Source organism: Pleurodeles waltl, chromosome 12, assembly GCF_031143425.1.
Source record: "Pleurodeles waltl isolate 20211129_DDA chromosome 12, aPleWal1.hap1.20221129, whole genome shotgun sequence".
NCBI classification, from domain to species: Eukaryota; Metazoa; Chordata; class Amphibia; order Caudata; family Salamandridae; genus Pleurodeles; species Pleurodeles waltl.
This window is the reverse complement of record NC_090451.1, coordinates 644317488-644339152: the sequence shown is the minus strand read 5'-3', so window position 1 is coordinate 644339152 and position 21665 is coordinate 644317488. Positions and strand designations below refer to the sequence as shown.

Here is a 21665-nt window from a genome sequence, read left to right as displayed (position 1 = left end):
GATGTAAATAAAGGGGGTGGTACGTAAATGTTTAAAGTATTTTTCGAGTCATGGGAGTCTGCATTGAAGAAGGGAACAGTTATGATTTCATCATATCTGTGAATCCTCTGCTGTAACAAGATCCTGAACTGACATTGCTATAGGTAACATGGGCTTTCAGCTACTATTCGATGTGGGTGAGACCTTCATTTATATGTGAAATTTCAAATAAAGAAGTATTGTCATCGTCCTTTTTTGTGTTTGTTAAATCTTGTAGTATTCCTGCTATCTCTCATGAAGAGTGTATCCCCAACTGTCTTACATTTGTTGGCTGCAAGACTTTGGGCCTTATTTAGAATTTGGCAGACCAGCTACACCGTCATAAATGTCACAGAGTACCTGGTCCACCAATCCTTTGGCCTGGCCTCGTATGAGTCCGGTATACAGTCATTTTATCACGGAGGTGCCCCACCCAAACCCCCCTGCAGTCAAAAACTTGCTTCTGTGCTCTGATGGAGTAGTGGCCATCAAAGTAACGAGATCAGACACCTGCCTATTTAAAGCAGAATTGTTTTTTTCTTGGCCATGACCACCTGGAAAAAACTTGACAATCACAGACAGGAAAAAAGTGTATCCAGCGAAACCTGGAAGAAAAGTGATAAGACTAGGGCCATTAGTTTTTTCCCCAGAAACTCCAGCTTTGAGAGTTTGTTTCTGAAAAACAAAAACATTTTGTGAACTGGCGGCCTAGGTGATGGAGCTGACCACCATACTTTTATTGCCTTCAGAAGAACCATTGTTTTTCTCTGAAGATGCAGAGATTCCAGGCAGTGATCTCTGAATTTGGCCAATAGTAATAAATAAGGATGACAGATGTAATGTCCTCCACTACCCCGGCGAGCAGCCTGCCGAACAATAAATTAGGCCCTTTGTTCTCCTCCATCAAGGAAATTGTCTTCTACTTCTTACGTCACAGGAGCCATAGGTTTAACTTACCAAAGAGATTTTCCCTTAGAACAAGTAAAGCCCATTGGAAGTGCAGGAGATTTGGAAGAGTATGTATGCAGGTAAAGTGGATAGAAATAATCAACGTTGTACCAAATCCCTGGTGCAATGTACAAAATAAAACTGGAAAACATATATATTCTAGGTTTACAAATTTGAACAAGGATATGTTGAGGTCCAATAGCAACTTTATTAGCGTTTTAACAAGTACAATACAAAATGCAACAGTCCTGTCAGCAAAAAATTGCATCGTGTTTGCACAGGACAGGCCATTGCTGGGAAAATTATGTGTGACTCGGGACAGTGGGTGTGATGCCTTTTTGGGTATGGTGAAGGACATACTGAAGGGCTTATATTGTGTAAGGAGAACACTAGACAGTGCTGTGAGGAAGACCGATCCGTGAGGCTAACAAAGGAGTATGGACAAACTTGGCATATATAGTGCAATGCCAAGCGCTAAAGCTGTTCTAAGAGTCAACTGCTCAGGTGGGCCAGGGCTGTTGTTGGTGCTGTTGCCCATCTAAGGCATTTCTATTGCTTGCTGTGTGTTTAAAGGGATCTTTCTGAACATCAATATGCTGACCTAAGGCGATATTGAGTGTGGATCATAAAATTGTGGTATACTCAATAAGGGTAATTCTCGATATATGCCTCAGGTATTTACACAGTACGATAGAACTGGTAATTGCAGTGCTTCGTTATCTAAGTGAGACGTCTCCAAACTAATGGGGTGTCCTCTCCATAGGAGGAGGACAGAAGAACTATGCATGGCACATAATAGAGCAAAGATTTGGAGGCCTGAGCACGTGCCTGGTCCCACCCAACCACTAGGCATCACTCCTGGGACTCCTGCATTATTCCATTCCCTTTACACCCTTGCTCTTTGTTTTCACTGGAGTGATATGACATACAATTAGTACAACTCCTGTAGGCCTTGCTCGTGCACTAGTTTCTTCTTCAGGTCCTTCATATTTGCACTTAAGAGTTTCCACCTGCATCTCCACCTCACCGCTTTCTCATAACTGTTTCCTCGTTGCTGCCTGTGGCACAACCTTCTCTTTGAGCTACATGCTCCCTGTCAATCTCTTTCTCTGCAGCTGATGTGCACAGATCATGTTTGATGGGCCCTGGAATACCTCTCTGCCTCAGTTTCATAAACGTGTCTTTCTGTGATTCTCCCACCAGCCAGAGCTCTAAAGAATCCTTTGCCCCAATAAATGGAACATCATTGAAATGTGCATTTCCCGGGGCTACGGCACATTCGCACCTTATTTACCTTCAGTTACAGAGAATGTCTAATGTTTAGATCCTTTAGCCAACAGGAGAACAGATGGCAATAAACATTAGACTGGCTTAGAATCTGTAAAATTGGAACCACTGAACAGATGAATGAATAAACGAGCTGATTTTTAAAGCTCAAAAAGCTATCCCGAAGGGCGTCCAGGTGTTAGCTAAATAACTAGAGACACTGTTGAAGCTTGCAGTTGCAATGAAGTGAACAACCAAGTCTTCAGGAGCTTCTGAAAATGGTTCCCCGGTTTGATGGAACGATTGTCAAGACTGAGTTCATTCCAAGCCTTAGCTGCTAGGAAGGAGAATGACTGGCCTCATTAAATTTGGAATTTTTAGCAATAAGGACTTACGTGATCTGGGGAGCCTATGTGGAGAACAAGGAAGAAACCAGTCGTGGAGGTATGTTGGACCAATGCCATAATATGCTCTGTGAGCCAACAACAAAGCTTTGAACTGGGCGTGTTTAATGATTGGTAGCCAGTGCAGCTGTCTGAGATGAACAGCGAGGTGGCAGACAAAGGACCAGGCGCCCAGCAGCATTTCAAGTCACCTGGAGTCGTCTCAGCAAGACTTAAGGGAGACCCAAGTACAGGCTGATGACTCACTGTGGAAGCTGGCCTAAAACATACCAAAGGTGCTGACAGCAAACTCTACAAGCTTGGTATCTGTAAGAAAGAGCTCCACCAGTTGGCAAAATGAAAGTGAATCAAACTGAGCCACCAATACAATTTTGGGCTTTGATTTTGCATCTGAAACAGAAATACAAGTTGGTTGTAAATCCCTTCTCCCGCTTACGTTGGCACTCTGTTTTTGCCAGGTGTAGCCTAGCAAAATCGGGAACGCATATAGCGCAGAGTGCCAGTTTGTGTTGCTTTTGAATGAGGAAAAAACATACATATTTGGCATATTAACCAGTCTGACGTGTGTAACCTGGCGATTACAGAAACTGTGCCTAATTTGCATCTCTGTTTTTGTACCCAGCTTGTAATAGGACCCATAGAGGGCTTTAAGAAGAACCCTCAGTCATTAGCATTTAAAGGCCAACTTTCATGGACAAGCTGCCAAGTACAGGGAACCGACACAAAGGCATCTGCAGTACAGTTTCAGTTTGTTATTTCAGAATATGGTGTGTCAAATATAAGCAGCTCAACACACGGTAGACCTGTGACTGGCCTCTTCAAAGACAATCATTGGAAAAGCCAATAGGTCTGGCTTTGGCTGCCAACTCTTTAATGTTGTCATTGATTGTTGCTTTTTTTCATGGTTTTTGTGAAACGTTATTTTTGAGAAGCTGTCAGGCCCTCATCAATATATATTATTAGTCACTTGGCTCCTCCAGGACAGATTCATCATAGGTATCAACCTGTCAATAGAAGAGTGAGATTGCTCTGTAAGAGTTATGTTAACTTTAAACATGTTTTGCTTCTTCTGCTTGTTTAATTCACACAAAATTCCTTGGAGAGTAACCATGGATTTCTTAAATCCCCTGGGAAACAGTCCTGATCAATGTAACCTTTCCCAAGCCTTAGTGGGCCTTTGTGGACAGACACCTTTGTGAGTTTTCATGCCTCAAAGCATACTCTTAAAAAAGGAAGTGCATCATTTGGAGGTAAGGAATGTGGTGCTGGTATGGGAATTGTGATGTATTTGTGAAGTATTTTACCACCATTATGCAGTTTGCCCACTTCCAGGACACCTTTTCTCAGAACCACCTTTGAATATAAAAGAAATAAGAAACCTTAGCCACAGAACCGATTCTCGGGGTTATAACCTGAAAGCCTCTTTTTGGTCTCGCAGGGTTGAATTTAAGCCTGCTCGAACATGTGAGCTGCAAATGGTATCTACTCCCCGTAAGACATCTGTGAATGTTTTTGCATAAGTCAAAACCTTATATCTTGCTTGTCCAGGAAGGCTTCTTTCCTTCTCACCTGAGAGCCTTAACTGACAGTGCCTTGTGCGGAGGACCACGAAATCCTTGATAAATTGGTCAGTACATGGGCCATGGAGATTTCAGACGTGCTATAATAAGCTTGAATGTTTTAGGCACAAACCAACTTCAGCACTCCTGGCAGCGTGGATTCAGCTCTCACATTTATGATGTGCCTCAAAAGCTACATATATAAGTTCATTTCACCTGCCTATTTTAACATCTCGAGCATTTCTACACTACGATCCAGTATGTAACATCGCCGTTTCTTCTGTGACTCATTCAACTCCACACTTGGCATAATTTACCCAAGTGTTAACTCACCACGCATTTGCCTCTTCAGCTGCTGGTTCAAGCTATTTATAACTACCAGTCTGAGTGTTGAACAATGATTGAAGAAGACACTGCTGTTATTTCTTTTATTCAGTTACTCTCTTTCCGTGTTTTGATTGTAACTAGCTGAGCTTTTTATTACCTTTAGAACAACATTTGAAGCTCTATAGCCCTTGACTCCTAGTTCCAATTCTAATTATAATTTCTAATTAATATTTGTCTTTTGATCTAAACTATTTTAACATTCTTCATTTCTTTACTTGAAGATTGGCAAAATTGTCATACGTGCACTTTCCTATAGAGTATAGCCTTGCAGGTGAATCCAGAACGCTCTATGGGAAGTTAAGATTACAGGATTGTGGTGTCTAGTCCACGAGGCCAGTTCCTGATTTTTGACACATCTTATCTGCCAGTGGCTAGTGTCTATGTAAAATATTGCATTACATGTGTCTTACTAGAGAACCCAGTTGTTAAACTGCATTCTGATCAGCTCCCACAAGTGCTTCCCTCCAGCTTAAATGCTGCATCCTTTTTAAGATTCAATTATTGCTTTTTTGTCCATAATCCGTTAAAGCAAATAGCATCAAATTTTAACTAACTGATGAGGTGAAGACCTGCATTACTCATTGTAGTTACGTAAGATCACACTATAGGCAAGCTGCAATCAGTTTCTTGAAGAATGTGAATAGTGTTCATAGATTAAATGTAGCTCTTAAAACCCACCCTTCCTCTTTGCTGTGCATCCTACTAGAATTTTCCCTGCTTCCAGAGACATTACCTTTCTTTCTAAAAAGAAATTAAGGTAAATAAAGCTTGATTGCTTGCCAGGGTGTTGTTCACTGTGTTTACCAGAGGTAGCGAATATGTCACAGATTCCAATTTGTTCTAGTTTGTGCTGTGAAAATAAGTTTTTTTTTTTTTTTTGTTGCTTCTGGTATATTGAGAGGAGGAGAGATTACCCTGATGAAAGACTGTTTAGGGACAGTTTCCTTTTTCCTGTTAGACTCTCGAGACAGAAAAGTAGACTATTATCAGGTCTTTAAGACTTGAAAAAATTCTCAAACACTTTGCCAGGCTATTATTGAAGGAAGGTTTTCCAAGCAAATATTCTAGGCTTTTGTGGCAGTTAAAACTTTCCGCTCAGAAAAGGACACAGAGGATCATTGGCAGGGTATCAAGTGAATATGATTTGGACCTAAATACGTATTTTTTGATCATCTCCTTTTTAGTGTAGATATTTACTACAACCCTCTGTGATCCATGACGTCTAATGCTCAACCTGCATTGAAAAGTAGAAAGCCAGAGATCATGAAGAACCACAAGGGCAAAGTGTCTATGTCAGCAGTCTAATGCCTCGCTATTCAGAGGAGCGCAAAATGCTAAACATGAAATAAAGGGTCTTACTGGTCCCTGCCCAAGAAGTTGTGAAAATTAAAAAGTAAGAAAGTTATGATGATGCTCATTGATCCACTCAGTGGTTCATTGCGTTCCATGGAGATGTTGCTCAGTAAGAAATAGGTCTCATTGACTAGACACCATTATGAAAACGTTAAACCTAGTAGGAAGGGCAGGGTCAGGCTGAATTCCACTCTTATGTGTTTTACTGAAAGACCCAAATGCCCATGGTGCATGCAACATGCTGAGCTTCAACGTAGCAGCCTCAGTAAACAAAAGCTTGAAGGAGACACTGCTGTAAAAGCAGATTGCTGAAGAGTAACAAGTTGATTAAGGTGCAATTTGAATTCATGCTTCCCATAAACCACGAGTGGAGTCGCCTTCAAGAGCAGAGTGCCAGATAAAAACATATTTAAAGCTCCTCTCGAAGACTAGATACCAAACATCCAGGCGTTGAAGTAGACTTATTCTAAATTTCTAGATTCACATTTTGAATTGGAGATTCCCAATAACTAGCCATTAAGAGGGGATCAACCTTGAAGACTAAGATCACAATAAAACATGCATGAAGAAGACTCAACTTGAAGATTAAGATTCTTGTAAGCTATATGTTGATAGGAACTCTATGTGAAGACCAGGATTCCTAATATACCACTTATTAAAGAAGTCCCAGCTTGATGAGAAGGATCCCAATAAACCACAAGTTAACGGGAACTAATAGTAACTAATGTTAGAGACATATTTTGAAGACAGGGTTCCTGAATTGCACACATTATAGAGTGTTTAAAGTTAAGACCCAATAAATCACAAGTTAAAGTGGATTAATACTTGCTAATATTAAAGACCTCTCTTGAAGACAAGGAGTCTGAATTGCACACATTGAAGAGTGTTTAATGTTAAGACCAAGTTTCCAGTAAACCACCTGATAACATCTCACTTTCATGACCATGATCCCTATAGCACACATGTTTATGCTTGCCACTTGTTCATTAGAATTTCAGTGATCCTCATTTACTATCCTTATAAACGACATTAACAGATCCTAAGCTTAATGGCCATAATCCCAAACGACTATCTTGATGACCATGATGCCAAATAGCTACACTTTGTAGACTGTCCAGTATGAAGACACTTTGAGCATCTCCTTTCTAGTGTAAACATCTCCTACAGCCTTGCAACCCACTGAACTCCATGGGGTCTAATGCTCACCAGGTGGTGACAAATACAAAACTAGAGATCACTGAGAACCACCAGAAAAGGGTACCAATGACTTGGTGCAAATACCAGGATACCAATTACCCACATGTTAATAAACTCAACTTAAGCGTCAGGTTCCTAATAAACTGTGTTTTCAACATAATCTGGTTGGCTTTTAATCCTAGTAAACCACATGTTGAAAGAGGCTCAGCTTGGATTTTAAAAATGCCCAAATAATGTTTCTCAGGGTAACTGAAGTCAAGAATTCCAAACAACATATTTAAGGGGGTTTGACTTGAAGACCAAGATCCCACTTGACCCTATGTTGAAAAGAATACAGCTTAAAGTTCAGGATTCCAAACACAAACATGTCAGTAGTGGCTCTCCTTGGAGACTATGGTTTGACTACAACACGTGGACATTTGTGGAGCTTAAGTCCAAGAGTTTCAAAAAACTACATATTGTTTCACTGACGTGAGCCTTAAGATCTCAATGATTGATATATAGGAAGGTGTTCAGTGACAAACCCAAGGATTCCACTATACAGGTTTTAAATGTTGCACTCTAGACAGCCACTAGTGATGGTGAACCATATGTTGATGGGCACAAGAAGCCCAGAATCACATGAACCACATGTTGAAAGGAGAGCCACATGTTAATGATATGGCATCTCCTAATATATTGAGGTGCTGTTCTCCATTTCCTCATAACACCCTTCCTATCTTTTACCTATTGCATGAACTTCAGGACGAAGGATCATCGGCATGGCATGTACCATTTCTGAAGCTTGGGTCTTCTTCGCTGGAAACAGTAAAGAAGTTACTGAAGAAGCAATTTCATGAACTCTCTTGAGACTTCACATGCAGAGACTATCCAGGATGCTTGGAGATATATTTCCACTGGGCCAGAGAAACTATCCTGTGTGGGTAATGAGGTACCCCATACCTATCCAAACAAAAGAGTTAGACACCCAGAATATGATAGGCCTTCGAAACAAGGCCAAGATTAATTTTGTACCATCATGTCCTTTGACGATTGATGTCGTCTCCAAATATTCTCGGAGGCATTCTCTTGTGTCTTGCATTTAAAACAAAGTTTCCATCTCTATCTTTCAAACTATTTATCAGTTATTTGGCGCTTGGTGCCGGGTTATTGAGTTGCATTAGAGAGTTAGCAGTGTAGTTCTGGAAGAGTGGCTGCAGAAACATCCCGACTGTGCCAAAAACACAAACAAAGATAAAAATCCACAGGAAGAGGCGATCAATCACCATGGCAACGTACTTCCAGTCCTCGCTTACCTGCAAAAGAGGGTTGGTGTAGAAAAATGTAGTGTTAGTGATTGAAACAGCATTTACAACATATCACAAGTAAAAGAAGAAGCACTGAATATAAGGAGAACATGGACAGTAACACTAAGATACAAGGATCTCTATGGAGCTATAAGTGAACCATTAGTTTCTGTGGTTATAGGAAGGCCATTTTAAGCACATTTCCCAAACATATACTATATTCTTAAGTTTCAAATATCATAGTTATTGTTAATGCTCACATAACTACCATCATTCTTACAGAATTTAAATAAACATACTCCCACGTCTTCAGGATTGATAGAGATATATTTGCCGTTAATGAATTGTATTTATCAGTGTGTGGTGTACCATCTTCGATAGTGGATATAAGCCTTGGTTTGGACTTTGATATTTTGATTTTGTGCTGAAACGCTCAATTATTCATTGTCATTGGCCTTTTTTATTTTTTTTAAAAAAAACGGCTCGTTTTTTGTCACTTTGGTATATCTGCTTTTTCTTTCTTACTTCAAGATCTCTTTCGTTTTCCTGTCCATTGTGGCAAAGCTGTATGTGAGGACTTGCTATGGCATTGCAAAAAGCCTCCAGTTAGCCCCATTTATTAGGCTCTTCTACACACAAAACTCTTGTCTCTTTCCACCCCGAACCTCTAATTCTGAAAGTGAATTGATTATGAATTTATACTTCTAAACATTTGCTACCTTCACCCTTTTCATCCAGCAGCACATTTCCTTATGCAATTGAAGTATTTCTCTTCACCTTAACTTTTTGTCTTTCCCTTTTAACATTAAACTTAACAACAGTTGTGTAGAGAATGGCAGAAGACCCGCAGTGGCATCTGTTCCTATAAGCAATAAGGCTATTTTCCTATGCGGAAGGATTAGCTCAGTGAAAGCAAACAATGGCTTTCTTTCTCTCATCCTTAGCTGCTGTGAACAGTGGGAGCCCTCAATGTCATCCTTACCAACTGTAAACACTGAGAGCAGCACTCATCCCTTAGTGACTGTAAACTTTGTTCTTCCTACCGCAGCAAATATAAACGTCGCCGTGCACCCAATTTTCCTTAGCTAATAAAAATACTCAAGCTCCTCGTACTCCTTGGTGCCTATAAACAATGACAGCACTCTTCAACTTCTCTAATTATTGTAAACATTGACAGCACTCTCCAACTTCCCTAAATAATGCAAACAATGACAGCTCTTACAATCATCTCTAGTGACCACAAACAATACCAGCACTGCTGTGACCGTAAACAATGACAACAGTCCAGGCCTCAGCATCTCTAACCAGTGTAAGCAGTGACACCACTCCACACCGTCTCAAGTGACTGTAAACAAAGACAGCACTACACATCATCTCTAGTGACTGCAAATAATAATACAACCTTCCGTCATTGCTAGTGACTGTAAACAATGACAGCAGTCCCCAGCATCTCTATCCAGTGTAAGCAGTGACGTCGCTCCACACCATCTCAAGTGACAGTAAACAGTCACATCATTACACATCATTTCTAGTGACTGCAAATAGCAAGAGCACTGCCCATCATGCCTAGTGACTAAACAGTGACCGCGCTCAGCAACATCTCTAATTAAGATAAACAGTGACTGCACTACCCATCATTGTGAGTGACTGAAAACCATGACAAGACTCTTCAACATATGTAATTAATATTAACAATGACACCACACCTTATCATCTCTGGTGACCTTAAATAACGATAGCACGTCCCATCGTCTGTAGCAACTATAACAATGACAGCATTCCCCAGTATCTCTGATCAATGTAAACGATGTCAGCACTCCTAATTGTCTCTAGTTAGCACGCCCCATCATTACTATTAACTGTAAACAATGACAACACTCCCCATCTCCTCTAGCGACTGCAAGCAATAAAAACACTCCCCAACATCTCTGATGTAAACAGTGGTAGCTCAGACCATTATCTCTAATAACTGTACCAATGACAGCACTCCCCAACGTTTCTGATTAATGTACACAATGACAGCACTCCCCAACATCTCTCATTAATGTAAATAATGACAGCACTACCCATCATCTCTGACTGTAACTAACGATAGTGCTCCCCTTCCTCTTAGCAAGTTTGAACACTGCCATTTTTCTCCTTCAGTAAGGAGACAGTGGGTCGGTAGGTCCTTACCCCATAAGACCTCATTGACGTGTTGCCTGCACTGCGACAATAGGTGTCACAGATTGTTGTCAGGCCTCTATTGGAGTCTTTGACCTAACATGTAAGACTGTCACGAAGATCACGGATTTACTTTTTTCGTGGCTGAACCTAATTCCCCTATCCGCAGACTATAACATTTTGGGTTTTACAGCTAACTGAACTTGGTATATTCTCTTTATGCCATTTAAGGAAAGGTGATACAATGAAAAACACACACTGGCAATTCAGTCTCTTCTGAGTCAGAGGTCTTCATGCTTTGTCAGGCCAGGGAGGAGGAGTAAGAGAAATGTAACCTTTTGATGACTTCATATCTCTCAGCTGTAGTTTCTCTCCCGTTTATAACATCCTCCCACCAGAACCTCTTCAGCTTGCTTTTTTGTAAAGAGTGGTATATTATGGTATTGAAGAGGTGGAAGATACATAGCAACATGCCCTATGGACTTGGTCAGGTACCACAAGCCTTTCAATTGCACGCGACAAGGATGCAATTAAATTTGGTTTTTAACTTTAAGCGGCAGATGCCCTGCCCACCAGAGGTGTTAGGCACGAGAGTAGAGAAAGTATGTGTGTGTCCCTAGGGCTAAGAGTTTTACAGTCGTCATTAATATAAGAGATGATCCCTGTGTTCTAGGCACTTTGTGCCAGGCAGCTGGTAGAGCGCCCAAAAAGATGAGCAATCATGTACTAACTTTCTGCCTCCTATCCGTAGAGAGGTAAAATATATTGGAGGTTGTTTCGTCAATACTGATGCTATAGCTGCCTCTTTTATTAAAAAGCCGATGCTTCACCTGCCTTTGTCTGGCTCTTTGATAAGAGCGCCAAAACGGTTAATGTCAATCCAGCTCTGTAGCTTTCTCCAGTAAGAGGTATTTGGCTGTGCCGCAATGAAAAGCTCTTTCCCCCAAAAAGATATGTGAGATTCTCTTTCCTCCAAAAAAAGTCATTTATTTTAATGTAATTGCTGATACTTTTCAAAGCAAAAACTCTTTTGGGGCACTCAACTCAACCCATTACATTTCTAGAGAGACTGTCATTTTTTTCAAAAGGCTTTGGGCCTAATTTCAGTCCTGGTGGACATCCCGTTGTTCTGCAACGGAGTATACATACTGCCAAGATATAAAGCAGCCCTTTTGTTGTCACAGCATGGCCAGAGTTTCCATTACTAGGCCTCATCTCCTTCCTATGATTCAACACAAATGTTCACCTTGCAGTAACATAGGGGGTTATTACAACTTTGGATGAGGTGTTAATCCGTCCCAAATGTGACGGAAATACCACCGGCCGTATTACGAGTTCCATAGGATATAATGGACTTGTAATACGGCTGGTGGTATATCCGTCACTTTACCGTCACTTTTGGGACAGATTAACACCTCCTCCAAAGTTGTAATAACCTCCATAGTTTTGTTACCGAGATTCCTAGCCTAGACGGCAGTCTATGGCCCGAACTGACAGAAAAGAAAGCCGTTCCCATTTTCCATGGGTTTAATGGATGTCTACTTTTTATGTGTGTGATTTATTACTGGCAAGTCAGCATGTATCCAAACTCCTACATTTCACAGGAAAGTGAATTGAGGCATAGAAAGATAGAGGGATTTTTACTGGCTCACATTGTTTAAGTGGGGGAGCTGCAATTGAAAATTGCATCACTTGGTTCTGTACAAGGGAACCTTTGCCACTAGGCTACATTTGCGCTGTGGATTACACAGGTAATGTTCTTTACCCCACCCCTCACATCTCTCCACACTGATATAATGGATGCTAATCTGCCACCATCAACCCCTCTCCCCGACTTACACTTTGATCATCGTCTTCACTCTTCATGTGGTCAGCGATAAAACGCACCCCTTCTACTGCTTCCTCCAGGCCACAAAAGCATTGTCGCCCTTGACGAGCCTCTCTTTCTCGGAAGCCATTCACACTTTCCAGCACATCTGCAAACTTGCCACCGTACTTCTTCATGGTGGCTGGGTTCACAAAGCAGGTACAAGACTTGGCTCCATCACGGGCGAAGAAGCTACCACTTGCCCTTTCCTGGGTATGCCGACGCTGACGCAACCGCTGTCGGGCACAGTTCTGCCTTGGCTGCTTCATGAACAGCAAAGTTGGGAGCTTATCTAGGAAGACTACTTTGACCCATGGTGGCATTGTGTGCGTGGTGGGTGAGCGGTGGTGCACATTGAGGACACATACACTGGTGACAATGGAGAAGGTTACAAGGACCATGGTGAACATAAGGTATTTACCAACAAGTGGAACATCTAGGGATGTAGGTGGCACGATCTTGGAGATTAGCAGAAGGAAGACAGTCAGAGCTAAAAGGACAGAGATGCAGAGTGTCATTTTTTCCCCACAATCTGAAGGCAGATAAAAGACCAGTATAGCTAGCGAGGTGATGAGGATACAGGGGATAATGAGGTTTATTGTGTAAAAGAGAGGCTTCCGCCGGATGATGAAGTCATAGGTGATGTCCACGTAGGTTGAGTCATCTGGGTTCTCATTGCGCCTGCCAGGCAGCGCAATGATGTCCCACTCACCACTAGGTGTGAAATCATCCAGACTGGCGACATCACTCTTCAACACCAGGTCAATCTCAGTGCGATCATAAGTCCATGAACGGAATTTCATGGTGCAGTTTTGTTGGTCAAAGGGGAAATGCTTCACCTCAATCTTGCAGGCACTCTTGTAGATAGCAGGCGGGAGCCAAAAGATGCTGCCATCGTATGATATAACTGCATTGGAGAAGAAGGAGACTTCATACATCCCATCAGCGCTGGAGAAAGACAAAAAGCGATGTCACCACTACATTAAAAAAAAAGCCAAGCAAAGACTAGTTGGTCACATACTATACATGCCAAAGGCCCTACTGCACCAAGAAAAGGTTTGTTCTTCTCAAAGTCTTTTTTAAAACATATGCATACAAATAAAGCTCCATATGCAGGACATTCATATAAAAAAAATAGTTACCAATCGCCTACATATTTGCCATTGCTTTATTGAGACTGACACCCTTTACTCATATCAATCAAATAGCAATCTGGTTCACTGTCTTACAATGTCATTTTGTTAGTGCATGATGTAGGAGCCCGACAAATGTATACACTTATGTGAACTAACTAATTGGTCCAGTCCTGTATAACTTGAACAGCTTGCACTATGGGCCTCTCCATTCATTTTTTATCTTTGCTATGCTTACTTGGTTGCAGTGTCAGGCAGTCGCAGTGTCCTGCTGTACCCTATCCAGGATGTCTAGTGAACAGGTGTTTGGGTATGTTGAAAGCACAGTCCCACTAGGGCTCTGAGGGGGGTGACATCGCATCTTGTTCATCTGGTGTCATAAAGACTGCCAGTATCTCAGTCCATCAGTCTGCCAGAGTTGTCTTTTGTAGGCCTCTAGCGTCTTCTAGTTAAAGGGCCGCTCCCTCAGCAGTTGCACAGTTGACCACCTCTGTCCACCACCTACTATGTCGCAGACCCCCTGGGGACTTCTAGTGGCGTGATGTGTCTCTACAGGCAACACCATGGGCAAGGTTCACAAACCTATTCCTTGTTTTCTACTCCTGCTGGTGTCTATACAAGCCCAATAGACCGATCTCCATCATGTGTATGTCTCGTCTGCTGAAGGTCCTAGCTCTAAATCTGCCACGCCCTCTTCCAGAAGGAGGCAATTATCAGGCAATGCCGTACCATATTCACCAAGGTGCATATAGGGCAGTAGTGGGATTGTGTTTGCATAATCCCGTTCAGCCTGTGAGGGGTGAGGTACTTCATATGTAAATAATTGATTTATGTGTATTTAAATCTTGTGTTCCTCGACATTATACATGAATGCTCAGCATCTGTTCCCATCTTTGACCCTCAAAGATCTACCTAAGAGTCCCTCCCATTTTTTCAGGCATTCCACAGGTCATTGGAGGCTGACAAACCACCATCCAATACAGATATCAGTCTGCATCCTTCTCTGCAAGTAAACAAGGTTTGAAGTGTGTCTGTGGCTGAGGTTCCTTGTCCCCTAATATGTTTTGTAATGCTGTTGTAATCTTACCAAAGGTCCAGAATTGTGCGGCTGCTAGCCTACCATCAGGCCCCTGCGCATCTTCCATTTCCACAAGCCCGTGGCCAGGAATATGGGTTTTTGTCTTTCACCCCATCAGGAACTCCACCAAGACAGCCTCTCTACTTGGTCCCCCAAGTTCTTGGATATTGCAGCCCCTCAGCCATCTAGCAAGCAACTGCAGGTAGTACAATATTCAGTCAGTCAGGCAGTCCCAGTCCCCCGCTCTGAGTCAGGAGATATAGGGTGCAAAGCGCCACACTATCTCCCCCAATGTGCCAAATCAGCTCCTGCAGTAGCATGTTGGAAGACTTGAATCATTATTGCGGAACCCAAACCAGGAGATTGGTGAAATAGTATAGTACCCTGGGTAGCATGGTCATCTTGATGAGATCAGTCCTAGCCATGATGGGTAACTGTAGAGTGTGCCAGAATACCACACAGCTACGCAGGCCCTGGAGGACCCCACCCACTTTGCCCTCCAGCATGTCTGTTCCCGAGTGGTAGATCTTGACCCCTAGGTATTTAAGGATCCTTGGTTCCCACCTAATCCCCACACGCACTATTGCCACAGGGGGCTTCAGCTGGTCATGTCTTATTGGAAAGTCACAGGTCCTTTGCCAGTTGGTGTAGAGGCCAGAGATGGAGCTCTTCTCGGCGGGACACTCTCCATGGCACCACTTGTGTTGCATTACGGAGGTAGAGTAACGTGTTATTTGCATACATGGAGATCACATGCTCCTTGTCCCACAGTGGAATGCCCTTCCCTGGGCTTTTTTCCCATAGGATGCTAGCAAATGGTTCCACCACTAGGGCAAATAGAAGCAGGGTGTTGCACCAAAAAACATCTCTCCCTGTCAGCAGAGAGATTAGTAACTGGGAACTACGTCTGAGAGCCCTAAGTGCAGTGTGGCTTTCTGAGGTGTAGGTCCCACACTACTGTATAAACCTTGCTTTTACTTCACGTTTTAAAATACATCGGTTGCATGTTTGTTACCTGGAATCCAAAAGGTGAATTCCTCCCATAACATGCTTTTGTTTTTTGTTAATTTTCCAGGTTTCTGAAAGGATTATTAATTCATTGTCGAAGCTAGAACTGTGTAGAACTGTGGCCAAGGCAGTGTTCGCAATTTAATATTGAATTGCAATGTTCTCAAAGGAGTATAACCTCCCCCGTACATGGAGCAGAAATAAAAGTGCTCTTCTTGGAGAACAACGTACTGTGACTCTAAGGTGAGCTGGCTCACCTGAAAGTGTAGGTCAGGAACTTGTAAACCAGTTTTCCATCAGAAGTACTCATAGGATACCAGCCTAACTTGGTGTGTGCTAAATTCTTCACACCAAGTTTCATTCTGTGCTATTTACGAGATGATAATGCTGGCTTTGTAGATTGATTTGCCACAAGACTTATCAAGGTCCATCACCCACCATAGAACATACCACCTTCATCACAATATTTATTGTTCATCATTAGTTGAACCTTAGTTGTCCTAAGATTTGGAGATAACAAGGTATTTGTACTGAGTCCTATGTGGATCTTCAGAACCAAAATCCGAAATTACTGTTAGAAGGCGGCTTATGAAGTTATACTCCAGACTTTGGAGCTGTTTTTACTTTGAACTTGGAAGAAGATGTTATAAGGGCCCATGATTGATTTTCAGATTGCTCAGGGATTTATGCTTGAAACTAGTTGCTCTTGCACCTTGAAGAAGTCTCTGGAAAGGGACAAAACACATGCTGAATTCTTGATTTGACCAAGATAATCAATGCATTGTAGATCTTTTTTACATTATTAACAATAACAACTGGTCATTTTGAGGATGAACTTTATATTGATTTGAGATTATTTTTGTATAGGAGATCTTTTGTCGGTGTATACATCTTATTGTGAAATCAATCAGAGTTTATTCCTCTGAATTAGCTTTTGAGTGTATTTATTTTATATACATTTGATTCTGAGATTGATCATATTGCAACATGTTCCTGGGCCATCATTCATGACACATGTTTGAGTATAATTGAGAGTGCTCTGCTACTTGCTGTATTTTTTGCCTTAGCAGGATTTTTTTGTCTAAAACGTACACATCGGAGCAACAAGTGTGTTGGAGTGTATTGAGCACCATTGTTTTTTTTAGTGTTGATATACAGCGAGATGTGCAGCAGTCAGACTACTGTTGCCGCTTTGTGAACTTTCATTCCACCCAAGTCAATGGCTGCCGGGTATATTTGGTTATAGGTCAGGCAAGATGTGGCATTTAGATAAATGGAGATGGCACACTGGTTCCTTGCTCCAGTAAGTTCTGTAAGGTAGTTGAAAGGTTTTACTTTAAGAGACTACCACCCCTTTCTCACCTTCCTTTTGTACCGCTCATCTTATCCTCACCTTTACCTGCTGGACTTTAAAACTTTCCCATAGCATCTCCTTCTTCCTCTCTGGGACTTGTGGGATCACAAGGCAGTGTAGCCTTCTAAGTCCAAAGGTAGAGCAAAGCTCTTGTTTTATAGTCAATAACATCCCACATAACTTACTGAAATAATTGTATGGAACATGAACTGTTGAGAAAGAACTAAGCATTTCTCCTGGTACTTACATGAAAGGTCTAAGTAAGTGTTTTAGTTCACTGAGAAGGTGTATCAGGTTTTCTATTGGATCCGTCTGCAAATATTACCCGTTCTTAAGGATAAGGTCTAACTGCCCTGCATCTTGTAGATAGGGTTCTAAACGTGACTCTGCATATCAGACCTTCAATCATCCGAGACACGCATCACAACACCTACTTGTTATAGAGGACCACGTCAGGTAACCAGATATGCTTGGACGGAAGTCTGACTTTCTTCATCTGATCAAACTCTTCTGGTTTCCAGGTCAAGCGATAGTCTTCCCATTCCTGCACCAGACGCAGAACAGTAATAAGCGGTATTTAGAACAGTAAAAATAGTAATGTGGAAATGACAAGGAAGAAGGTAAAGGAGAGGTGAAATTGTTATGGTACAGAGAAACCCAGCAAGTAAAATAGAAAGAGGAAATAGACACGTTTAACCTCACCTGAGTTAACCAGACATTGGTTGTCATTATCTGCTCCCTCTCATGCTGTAAAGAGAAGAGAGCACCATGGTCAGTAGATTGATGGACATCTGGTCTGTAAGCCTCAGTGCCCTAACTTTACATTTTTCGGAATGGAAGAGATAATAACTCTGGAACTGCCTGAGCTGTACATACATAAATATGGGCCCACTTTACATTAAAGCAAGCAGGTCCCTGACGGATACCACCTGTTATACAATATCATGCTTATTTGAGCTGCATCATCAACCAGTAGGCACAGGTCAACTCTGGTAAGCAGCAGAGATGCATTTGCATAAGTGAGAGCTCCATGTAAAAGAAATCTTTACTCATTCATCTGTTGGCACTATAACGGAATTTCTGATAAAGTTAGTGGAGGCACGGGAAAAACTCCTCAAATGTAGATCTTAATTTGACTCGTGCAATTCTATGTGTTCTGGAGACCGCAGGTCCTGTTAGGGGGCAAAGGACAGACGTGAGGAGAGTATATTCCCCTTCTGCCAGTGGATCCTATTTTGCCCAGGACTGCATGCGAAAGCCAGGTTAAAGTAATGCTGGCATGCTGAAAAAACGTTTTGCTTTACACCTTTAACCTCCCGGGTGAGTTAACATTGTCTTTAGTAGTTCCACTTTGAATGCTCTTATCATAAAGGAAGACAGCAGAATGTAGCACCCACCTTGATGAACACTGTACCAAGGGACCTAGGGAGTATGGTGTGCCCTATAAAGGTCCTGATTGAGTTGCATGGCAACCGGATGTCTTCAGGCAATCTGGAGGAGATGGTGGTCACAGGGGCACATTTGAACACTGAGATTCAGTGGGAGCATTAGGTACCCAAATAGCTTGACAGTGTGATCTAACAAAAGTCCTTCACATAAGCATTCTTATCTGCTCTAGCAAGTGAATTTAGGTTGGTGATGAGGTGAGAAAGGTTTCGTGTAATCCCTGTGACATGCATTTGTTTGTGTTTCTTGAGGATACAGTCAGGTAAGGTCAGTCAATAGTTACTTCTCTGTCTCTGTGGGATGTAAAGCCTACAGGGCATTGTTCATGTTTACTGTACAGATTACTGACAACTGTGAATGATTCCTTTGTAGTGTCAAGCTATTGGTCTAATTTTGGCGGAGACTTTTATGTAGCGTGTTGCACTCCTCAATTCTTACTACAGATTTTTGGTGATCATCCAGTTGCATGTTAACAATATAAAATGACACTGGAAAACTATTTGGAGGTCGTGTTTGTTATGCGGCCAGGGACGGTGATTAGAAAACGATAGATAGTGTTAATGAGGAAGACACAGTAAGGTTGGGGACATATTACAAATTAAAATGTAATATATTTACTGAGAAACGTACATTTCAGATAAGAGTACGAGTTCCTAACGAAACAGTGAAAGGTTTACATTATAATTAGGAGAGTATCCATAATCTTTAGCATTGTAACGTACTTAGCATTTTTGAAAACTAACATTTTAATTGCTGATTAAAGTGTTGCTCCTTTATTGTGTGATTTGCATTTTCCTTGTTTGCACTTCTCTCAGAATTCTACTTCTCATTGCTGATTAGGCATTTCGCTTTCCCATTCTGTGGCACTCAGTAGGTTTGCAAGAGTTGACTGACAAGTGTTTGATGATCCAGGTGGACAGAGCATGGGTGGAGACAAGCATATGGATAAAAGAGCTCCACTGTGTATGCGTGCAGTGGATGTACGTTGGAGGGGGGGGGGGCGCGCACAGGCGGTGTGTCAAAAGCATGCCTGACAGTGCCAGGCCAGGAACTCTGCCAGTACACAGTCTTATTCCCAAGAGGAACTAGTGACATTGGCTCATTTAAAAGTCTCCTTAGCCCAAACAGTGCCTAATCTCGTAGACCAGTTATATATGCGATATTCACAGATTTAGGCCCTGACTAATTGCTCAACCAAGCCAGCACTTAATCTGAATAGTAAGGTAATATTGAAAGCAGGGCCTTATAGGATTTAATGCGCCATTCTCAACACACCCTCATTTCCTAAACATCATCCCAACATAAATGAGTACATTAATCAGTAGGATCTAGCTCTTCCATTGTCTGAAATTGCGCTAAAGGATAGCCCAACCCCTCAAAATGTTGCTATCCTTCCTGAGGGGTATATGATCTTGTTTGGAAACAGGAGCATAGATTCAATGGGCGGGATCTGGCAGTTATTTGGAAAGATCCTAATAGAGTGCCCGCACACCCTGCCTTAAAATGTAACCTTAAAGAATGCCTTCACTTCTCATTTGGTAAAAACTTTTTATTTTTTATTTTTTTTACTGTTGTTTTAATGGACGGTCCTCCTAAGCATGTTATTATGTTTGTAACTGAGTTGGGCACAGACACTGAACTGCTCTTGTGTTTTGGTGGCTGGGTATTTTGGTCTCTGGTTGGAAGCCACAGCAGGCAACGCTCCTGCCAAAGAGTTTGTTGAGTCCATGTTGTCCTTTAACTTAAGTAGACCTGTACGTACATAAAGGGTCAATCTCAGGAGCAAGTTTGGTAACTTGACCTTGATATTTTGGACCTAATCACTGTCCATTGTGTCTGGTCAGATCATTTCCAGATTATAGTGTGTATCTTATGGGCACCTGGAGAATCTTACACAATTAGCGTTAGCCTCCCACAAAGGAACTTGAAAGCCTCCCTTCTAGGAGACATAATTGAATCACGGAAAGCAGAGAATATTACTATCCCAAATCCATGTGATGTTCACAGAAATATTTTGAGCAATCGATGTCCACAGGCCATGGAGTAATCCACCGTCTCTACTAAGGGAGACGCAAGATTTGTTCTCTATGGTGGAACTGAGAACGCTGTTGGAGATAAATTTGCCGTGGAGGTGTATTGGGCAAAGTGGTAACACTATGAATGTTGAATCTTCTCTGCTAAACAAGCTTTCGATGGATACAACTACCTGTGGATTCCTCACCTTATGAATTCTCCCAATGTGCCAGCATTCAACTGACGTTTTCTTCCTAGCTCTTCACGTCGACTAGAATGTCACAATAGCACAGCTCCGCACGCGACTCCGTCTGATGTCAACTAAGCCATAAGAAGTCCTCGCCGGCGTGCTGACGTCAGTTCTCTTTTTTTTCCGTGCCTTCGTTAAGGTTTTTTTTCTACCTCTCTGTAGTCCACTGTTTTGAGGGAATTGTTTTGTAGTGCTACAATATCTCCAACTAAAAAATTGGGATTTAAACCTTGTAGCGAGAGCGGAGGCCACATGTCCTTGACGGATCCGCACGAAAATTGCCTTTGGTGCCTGAGCTCTGATCACGACGTGGAAGGTTGCGCGTCCTGCCAGCGTATAAACCCGACAGCTTTGAAGGAGAGAGAGGCTAAGCTTTTCTTGGCAAACGCTAAGAAAGAGCAGAGAGGTTGCCAAAGATCGAAGACAAGGGATACTTTGTCGCACAGGTCTTCAAGGTCTCATAAGAAGGTATGCCGATGGCATGAGTCACAACGCCGTTCATCCCGAGATTGGTCTCAGTCTCCTCCGAGACGGCGCCGCACAGTGTGGGAGGTCAGCCCTACAGTGTCTCCTCACCCTCAGAGCCTACAGGTTTCTCCGGTGCCAACTTTGATCAAGATCGGAGTCCTCAGCAATCCCAATGGCTTATTTTTCTCCTGCAACCTGTCATGGTCAGGAGTCTGGTGTTTGAGCGACGGATTCAGCTCAGCCACCTCAAGGGGAGCAAGAGTATCCTGCCTTCCTGGCTCCGGGAGCGGATCCATTATTATTCCTCAATGTTGTGTTTAGCATTTTTAATAGGGCGATGGTCCCCTGTGGTGTACCTGCTGGTCCCACGGGTCCTTTGGCTTTCATGCTGGGGATGCCGGCACCATATAAGCAGGCCCTATTTGTGCCCTTTCTATCAGCGACACCTTGTGAGGGTACTGGCTCGG

General features: G+C 42.3%; 1 protein-coding gene across 1 annotated transcript in view; it reads right to left on the bottom strand.

Moving 5' to 3' along the window:
- Positions 1-1162: 1162 nt before the first annotated feature.
- The window catches only part of CHRNB2 (cholinergic receptor nicotinic beta 2 subunit), a 185655-nt gene continuing 165152 nt past the window's right edge, over positions 1163-21665 (bottom strand). Inside the window, exons 3-6 of the mRNA XM_069218206.1 lie at positions 17724-17768; positions 17456-17565; positions 12421-13396; positions 1163-8427 (exon numbers count right to left, since the gene is read on the bottom strand). Coding sequence (XP_069074307.1) covers positions 8257-8427; positions 12421-13396; positions 17456-17565; positions 17724-17768 — 1302 coding nt within the window. The 3' untranslated portion in view covers positions 1163-8256. The remainder of the gene's footprint in view (positions 8428-12420; positions 13397-17455; positions 17566-17723; positions 17769-21665) is intronic.